The sequence below is a fragment of the Micropterus dolomieu genome, linkage group LG03 (assembly GCF_021292245.1).
Source record: "Micropterus dolomieu isolate WLL.071019.BEF.003 ecotype Adirondacks linkage group LG03, ASM2129224v1, whole genome shotgun sequence".
In the NCBI taxonomy this organism is placed as follows: Eukaryota; Metazoa; Chordata; class Actinopteri; order Centrarchiformes; family Centrarchidae; genus Micropterus; species Micropterus dolomieu.
The window spans coordinates 9,480,039-9,488,816 of record NC_060152.1 but is presented as its reverse complement, the minus strand read 5'-3'; the positions used below and the strand labels follow the sequence as shown (position 1 = coordinate 9,488,816).

The 8,778-nt window shown below is 39.0% G+C and overlaps 1 protein-coding gene across 3 annotated transcripts in view; it reads right to left on the bottom strand.

Annotated features, from left to right (window-relative positions):
- Positions 1-208: 208 nt before the first annotated feature.
- Positions 209-8,778, bottom strand: part of slc9a1a (solute carrier family 9 member A1a) — a 30,846-nt gene continuing 22,276 nt past the window's right edge. For 2 of the 3 annotated variants that reach the window (XM_046044675.1, XM_046044677.1), the window contains exons 6-13: positions 8,643-8,732; positions 6,338-6,408; positions 5,846-6,022; positions 4,463-4,589; positions 3,947-4,048; positions 2,869-2,950; positions 2,552-2,608; positions 209-1,408 (exon numbers count right to left, since the gene is read on the bottom strand). In XM_046044675.1, coding sequence (XP_045900631.1) covers positions 1,116-1,408; positions 2,552-2,608; positions 2,869-2,950; positions 3,947-4,048; positions 4,463-4,589; positions 5,846-6,022; positions 6,338-6,408; positions 8,643-8,732 — 999 coding nt within the window. In that variant the 3' untranslated portion in view covers positions 209-1,115. The remainder of the gene's footprint in view (positions 1,409-2,551; positions 2,609-2,868; positions 2,951-3,946; positions 4,049-4,462; positions 4,590-5,845; positions 6,023-6,337; positions 6,409-8,642; positions 8,733-8,778) is intronic. The other variant, XM_046044676.1, reaches the window with a different exon arrangement.

The window sequence follows — 8,778 nt, the reverse complement described above, 5'->3', positions numbered from 1 at the left end:
ATTATATCAATAGTAAGAGTAATATTTTCTACTTGACCCCTACTTGAGAGAGTTTTAAAGGGTGTTGTAAAGTTGAGGTAAAACATAAAACATTTTCACGGACACGTGACATGACAACATGTGGATAGAGAATCAATTTCTGACATCAAAACATCTGTGATGCATCATTGTCTGTCTTACAAGCCTCCAAAACACTTCACTCCACATATATACGTCAAAACTTCTTTATGCAACAATGAGGAATTTTTCAAGTCCACGCAGCTCCCTCTACAGCCAACAGACAAGGCCACAGGTCTGTAAGCACTACTACAAAGAACTGTGTATGCTCATTTACACAGTGACGAAATACATCCAGCTTTTAACTTACATCCCACAAACACTGGAACAAACTGATTGCAAACAAATGTTAGTACCCCTGAAATCAGATTATGTTTTTAAGAGACAAAAATAAAAATGCACCATGTGAAAAGGTTTGACATAAAATAAGGCCAAATGTTTTTAAACTAGCTACACTCCAAATGTTTTAATGTCCAGCAATTTCAAGTAGCACAATGAAAGAACAGTTTCAGTGAGATATTTGAATAAAACAAGCACTTACACTCAAGTGCTGCAAACTGGATTAAAGTAGTTTGCTTTGTTGATTAGATTTAGGTTCTTGAGGCCCAGCATGTCTCAAAGAATGTAACTTGAAAGAAAGAACATTTTGTTAAACCATGAACAAACACAAGACGAACAAGAAAAAGGAAATGAGACAAAAAGTCTGACACTAATGTAAAAATTACATTGTCGGACACTACAACAGTCCAAACCTTTGGTAATGCATAGTTCTTTCCTGAATGTCTCAGACTATCAACCACAAACCCCACCAGTGACTGCTGTTTCATTACTGTCTACAAAAAACAAAGAGCAATGACAATAACAAATAAATGGCTCTTTTCCCCGCTTCTCAAACTACTTTTGCTTTCTCTTTCTCATTTGTACAGCAATAGCAGTTTTGGCTTTTTTGATTTCTGAACCAAAGAGATTATTTAGGGCAGAGCAGTGAAACAGCCCTCTCCCATCTAACCAGTGATGGTGGACATGCAATCTGACCCCTCCGCAGCCAGTCTGCCACATCAAGGCAGGAAGGGTTCATCCTCCTCCTCTTCTGCGCTAGGACCGGGGTCACTCAGGCACCTCATAAGCTTCTGCTGTTCTCTGGGTTCGTCCGCCTCGCCTGGCTTGTTAGGTCCACTTGGCCCCGAGGGAGGCTTCATCGTCAGGCCCTGGTCTTCCTCCTGCTGCTGCTGGCCGCCCCGTCTGAATTCATCCATCAGGTTGACTGAGTCTGGCGACTGAGGAGAAGCCAGGTCTACCTTGATGGTCGGCACTCTATCTGATGCTGCCTTCGTGCTGTAAGCTTGGGGGTCTACAGGCAGGACAAGGGTATATGATCAGGGTATTAGCTTTAAGAAGGGATCTGATATCACTCCATCAGCGTGCATCAACATACGATGTACAAGGGGAGGAGGAGGAGGAGGAGGAGGAGGAGGAGGAGAGCAATATTAAGATCAACACAGCTGCCCACTACACAAACTAAACAACACAAGCTTAATGAGCTTTCCAAATATTTCACAACACAACACAACAAAAATAATGCAGCACATGCTGGGATATTTAGTTAAAGAGGTCATATTATGCTTTTAGGCCTTATTCCTTTCCTTTATTATATATTGTTATACATCTGTTTTGTACATGTAATAGGTTTGCAAAGTGAAGTTCACCCCTAAGAGACTTACCATCTCCCACAGAAAACACTGCTCCTGAACTGCCTGAAAACAGCTCAAATGTAGTCCAGTATTTAATTCGGTAATCTATCTGCGTCACTATGTATCACCTGTCATAATGCTGCCTCCACTTACCCTTTACCCCCGAACGTTAGCTACCCTCGGTTATTGGACATACTGTAAAGTTGTTACTGTGATGTAGAGACAGTGCACAGTAAAATGTTAGGTATGAAAGATAAATTTATAATAATGTACCACTGAACCTCTTGCTCCAGTCTAGGTTGTGAAGCTGGTTCGGGAACATGTACAGCTGAACCGAAGCTGTGGTTACTGGCTTGTCAGGATCCACCCTACTGTGCTGATTGCCTAGTAGTTCTTAACTAGGTACAGCGCATGTGCAACACCCAACAAAGATCATATCGAAGAGAGATACTTCACTACGTAGCTAAAACGGATCGTACAACACATTCAACACATAAAATGAAACATGTAAACCTATTCTTCCTATTATGCTATTCTAAAATGAGCATAATACGACCACTTTAAAACTCACTATGAAAAACACAAGCTAAATGTCCAATACATATCATGCATAACTGTTCTGTAAACATCAAGACTTTGTCCCTTGGCTCTAATAAATCCTCTAGTCTTCATGTCATGAGATCCCCTCATTAGTGATGAATAATTAATTAATGGTAACAAGCAACACAACTGATGCATGCATGTTAGGATCGTTGCTGGGTTATCAAAACTCAAAATTAATCTTCTCTACACTGACTACATACCTGGGCAGATTTTGTTGCATTTCTGCTGCTGTGCAGGTTTGAAATCAGTACCTGTGCCTAAAATGAAACCACACACTGGTTTACATGCATGCTGGCACATGCAAACATATTTCCATCAGTGGGGAAATATCTATTGCTGCAGCTGTGAACAGTAGCTTTCTACAGTGTTTAATGTGTTGTGAAAGCTGCCTTTTGAGCCTAACAAAACATAATGTCCGATCGCTGTGTTTCTCATATTGTTTCACGTGGTACCTTTCAGTAAAATGATGGTAGATAGAGTGTTTGCATTTGGCTGTGGCTGAGATAAATGTGCTTACCTGAGGCCAGTCTGGCTCTACACATGGTAGGGGAGTCAGGAGGAGCAGCAGGAACTGTCAGATAGTTATTCATGTTTTTTATCTGTGAAAACAAAGGAATATTGATTGTTTATGGGTTGGGTAACTTTGGTGAACATTCACTATTATTAATATATAAAGTTTAAATTATACAAAAAGTACAAGAAATACACTCCCTACCTGATATAATTTTTTGTGAAGTATCAGCTAAACTAAAACAGTTCAGTGATTAACCACTGATCAACATCTTAAAGAAACAGGCTCACGTTACTTTATTTGTACTCGTGGGTAGATTTGGTTTGCATTATAAGACAAAGCATTCCTCTTGATACACATTTTACAAACAACAGACAAACATGAAAAAAGTACTCAATGCTCTAATAATCAGGACTTTAAAAGAGAGAAATAACATCTAAAATAAATAACCACTAGAATAAATAAGTTTAAAGGTAAATGTAAAACTGTTCCTACTGCTTCTTAAATCTGCAGGTGTATTTACATTTTTAAGGGGGAACGCTGTCCTGCGCTGACACTATGACTACAGCTTGTAGTGCATTTGATTTATCCAAAACAAGAGTCTACTTTTATTACGTAATTACAAGTTGACGAAATGGATGTTTGTAGTAGAGCTACTCAACCGTGCAAATAAATCAGCCCCCATTTGTGTCGAGACAATTAATTTAGGAGACTGAAGGTAGACTCCAATTAGAACACAAATCATCATTTTGGTGGAATCATTTAACTGCTGGAGACCCTGTATGAAATAAAAAGAGCTGCTCTTCATCTGTTTTTTTGAGTCTACTGTGATTCTCCTGATTATCAAATGCCTCTTCCTGCAATATAACTTCTACTTTGCCACATTCCAGATTGCATAACTGTTCTGTATGGCACACTGCAATGGTATTGCAAAATGTCTTCTTTAGCGCTAACTAATCCGCAACATATGTTTGGTTCAAACGTATTGTGATCAGGTGTCATTAACATCCGACAAAGCATACAGCTGGCTCAGACTGATTCTTGATTTAAGAGGTGTTGCCTTAAGTGAGACTGATAATCATACCTTCCGCTCTAGCTCAATCATCTTTTGCTTCTTGATAAGGAAGTCACCGAATCCATCCTCATATGGATCAGCCACCAGAGTGTGTCTGTTGTAGGAGCGCAGCTGAGACAGAAAAAAAACACATAACTCAGTTTAAGAAGACAATTCAATGGTTAACAAATAAAAGTTAAAGTAAATGAAATAACATTGACTCTGTTTGTTTCTGTTTATCTAAAAGGTCTGCAGAAGTACTGATAAGAACATAAAGAAGAGAAGAATAAGAAGAGTGTGTGAAAATGTATATGAAAAGAGGTTAGACTGCTACAGTGGCGACCAGACACTTGCAGTTGCTGAGCTGGCTGCACCTGCTTTTCAGTCTAATGTGGCAGAGGTGCCACTTTGTTTATCAGTGCAAATCAATAGGAATAAAGATTGATGATTTGAACGGCCAGTAGTACAAGGCAATACATCTTTAGCTAAAACAAATCAGGAATACGAATGTAATAATGTTTCGTGTAATTCATATAGCAGTGTTACCCTCATTCGTGTCTTCTGTAGGTTGCTCCTGAGGATCTTCCTGATCTCCTCCTCTCGGCCTTTAGGCAGCTGGGACAGAGATCTCTCTGCAGGCTTGTCAATAAGAAGCTTCTTGGGTTGAATGTTCCTGAGAAAAATGCAGGAAAAAGTTAGGACTATCAGAGTTTGTGTATTACAGACCAGTGCAAACAAATGAAAGACACATCAAAACACATTCATGTGTGCACTTCTAAAAACACATCACACAATCTGTTGTGATAATAATCAAACCATTGAAATTTCCCTAAATTATTTCCTCCTGGTATCTAATTAGATGTCTGACGTTTCTAACGGTTAACATTTTATGCAAAGAAAGGTAAAATAATCGCCTCCCTCTGTAACTCATCCTCAACATCAACAAAGTCAGTGGTTTGTTAACTGTAAAGTGATGTTAGTCAGGTTCTTACTGGCACTGCTGAATTAATTTAGCTGACAGGTCTGAGCTTTTCTATCCTTGGTTTGTGGACGGTAAAGTGAAAAAAGTAAAACTAAGGATCCACACCAGTGTCTCCATCTTTGACTTACATTCAGTAACGAATGACTCATGTGAATTAAACTAGATATTAAGACTGACTAAGGCTAAATTTAGCAGTTTATCATTGACTGCTACTACTTCTTCAACTACTATACTGCAAATGTGAAATTAAGTAGCGACTACTAGTAGCGCATTTACCAGCTAAAGAGCCAGATATTTCCCTCAGAAGATAGTAGAGACCCAAAAAAAAAGAGCTAAATGAGAGTAAATACTTGAATTATATACACCAGGTTGTCAGAAACACAACTGAAATGAATGACATTTTTGCTCTGTATCTGCTGGATGTGTACAAATGTAAAATATGATGATACGTATGTTAATGTTGCACGCACAACTCTGCCCCAAAGTGCAAGCATTCAAACTGGTCAGGGGTAAAAAAGGAGAGAATGATACGCAAGCAAAAAAAATGTACAGAGACAGTGTCTGTTTTTAAGTTTACATCTTGTATAGATAATGTGCATTCGTCTACTGCAACAAGAGAAAGACACCGACACACAAGGGCGTCACTTTGTGTTGAAAAGTAGTGGGCTCAGATTAGGGGTATGACGAAACACTTAGTTTATGAGATGTGGTGATGCACCATACTGGTGTCACAAGAACAAGATGTGATGATAAATTAACAGTATTTAATAGAAATCATCACAGCTGAAATATATGAGTAGGGCGGTCTGGGGGTCCTACCCCAGAAAATTTTAAATAACCCATTTTGGTTTCAAAACAGCACATTTTGCCAAAAAATAAGTTACTGCAGGTGTAAGGACTTAAATTTGGACAGTTTTGTATTCTGAGAGTGGTAACTCAGTACTTACTGCATGGAAACGGTGGAAGGCACAGCAGAAGGCAGCTTGACTCCCCCTCCACTTTCCACCAGCTCAATGGCCTGTTTCATCTCCATCTTGTGGTAGAAGGCAATGAGCTGCGGCTCCTTGGAGCGTTCGCCTGCAATCAAGCACTTCTTCACATACTTCTTGTTGAAGCGGTTCAGTCTGGGAGGAAGAGAGTGACAGATGAAAACAAAAATGTAATGTATATTCTCGCTTAAATCAATAAGCTGATTATTAAAATTAACCAATGACCATTGTGACAATGAAGGATTAGAGTAAAAAAACAAAAAACACTTTTAATGCTCACAGTTTCTTTCAGTCAAAGGTCTACTTCTTTTAATTTGGCCTCTAGTAACTTGTCATGAACATTTGTCATCATGTTTGACATTTTATAGTGAAATGAGTTATCAGTAATAAAAATGATGCCCCCCATATTTTCTGATGATTGTATTTAGCTCATAGCTGTAAAATCCATACTTGTCCTTCCAGTGGTGGTGTCCATAATGTCCACAAATGTCCTCAATTCCAGTCAGCAGGTGGTCGAGGAACTGGGGATGAAAACAGGCAAAACAAATCTTCTTTTTGAGATTTTTTAAGATTGACAAAAAGACTAACTCTAGATTGAACCAGACTGACAATGTCACTTTGAGCAATTGCATTGGTCAATTGGACTGATTCCTGTCATGTCCTTTCCCCCCCATTGTCTGCATGTACGGTATACCACCTGTAGCTACATGTAAAATGTTTTTTTGATGTATAAACTATAATTTATTACTAACAATGTTATTGACTGTGATTACTGGTACCACTGACGTTACTCAGCTGCATCTTCATCATCTCTTGTACCTTTTGCTTCACCACAGTTCCCATTAATGGCAGAAAAACACCCTCCCAGGTAAGACTGCTAACATCATTATCAACAAAAGCGGTTGACAAGTTTAAATGGGAGTCATGAGAGAAAACTAGCAGCAGCAACAGTGGCAGCAGCCAGGTGAATGATTGGCAAGTGTGTATAAGCAGTGGCAGCATGCCGGCTAAGAGAACCAGAGAAATGTACCAATGCATTTGGTTTTCAGCCGGCCGCCCTGGTGCTCTGACTAAGCCTGGAGATGACAGTCTGAAAGACAGCGTTGCTATGGGTGCAAATAATTTTGCAGAGCCACAAAATTCACTTTGGCTTTGTCCAAAGAGACTGATTTATATAAAAACTGCCCAGCACTGGGGGGGTGGAGGTGAAAAAGTCTAATTTTAAAAAGTGGCAACAGTATGAAAAGTTTCTCTAGTGTTAACGCTAGAAGATTGAGGGCGAGACAAAACAGCAACATATTATGATACTTTATTTACTACTACATAGACGTATTCTTCTTTTACTACAAACATCTTGGCTCTGGAGCTTCTTCTTTCACCAGTTTACTGCATGTCTGTTTGTCATTTAAATAATGGCACAGTATACATGAAGCTGTATGTGCTATTTTTAGCAATCTATAAGATGATGCCAATCCAAAAGCCTTTCATTTAACAAATATATGCTTAATGCCAATTTATGAAAAAATATCTTTCTTATTCTGTCGCACAAATCCATACATGATTGTTATGCATTGCGACTGCATATAGTGGTATATAACCTACATTACATCGTCACTGAACAACATATCAACACATAATAGCATTGCATTGTGTGTTGGCATGTAATTCCCAGCCTAATTTCAAGCAAGCAAGTAAAATCCTTAATGGGTGCTCGAAATGATCTGCAGCAAGATCACCTAGTTGTCACCTAGCTGCTTGCAGACATAAATAAATAAATTCACAGCCTCCATACCAGATAACTCAATTTGGATTCAATGCTATGTTGTAGCTGAGTACTACTGTGTCATCAGTCAGCTCTGTTGACTCTAATTATTAGTGTTTTACAGTGGCGGAGCAGCCCTTAGGCACAGGCTGCTCTCTTAGCATCGAGCACTGGTGACTTAACACAAAGCCAGATCAGCCTCTGTGTGTGTGTGTGTGTGTGTGTGTGTGTGTGTGTGTGTGTGTGCATGTGATCTGTATTAAAAGCTTTAAAATCCTCAGGGTGGTCGACCATGGACGTGTTTGAGTACCTACCAAAAACTGTGGATACAAGAATCTGTGTGTTCAGGTTATATTTAACTCGATGGTAAAAATCATTGCTGTTATGAAATGGGGTATTATTTTCTAACCACGGTTTGCTGTACCTGCACACTGTACAGTACATTATATGAGATGAAGTACCAATACACAGCCAGTAGATGGAAGCAACAATCAAAAATTGATAGACTAAATGGTCTCAGAGGAGTGTTACTGGAAAAGGACGTCACATTTTACATAACTACAACTGAGAATAATGTATAATGTCATCAGAAAACAATTCACTATCAAAATGTAATTACTTACGTGCAACTACTGAAAACTTCTTAATCCAGGGAATGGTATATTATAGCAAAATTATTAGTACTTTTTGTATTTCTGTATTTGTCAGTGGGAGTAGTAAACAAAACAATGTCAGGAAGTGAAAATGCATTGCTGTGGCTCAACAAAGTGGCTTGGTGAAAGAGGAAGGCAATGAATTTACCATTATTTTCTCCATGTATCACATTAATTTACATAAAGAAGGTGTCCTGTGTTTCAAAACATTTCAAACAATTTTGACATTTCTTTCATCATACACATACCAAAAGGCCCTGGGTCATATGCATTCACCATAAAAACAATCATCAGCTTCTGACCATTAAGGCTGAAGATGGTTGAAGGGGAGAGGTTGTACCTGGGTGTGGATTTCCTCATTAATCGAGCGTTTCGCTTCCTGTTTCTTCTTCACCGCCAGCAGCTCCACCAGGGGTTTGATGGTCATGCCCTACACGGATGAGAGCAACAAAACATTATTCACTGTAAACGCCTCC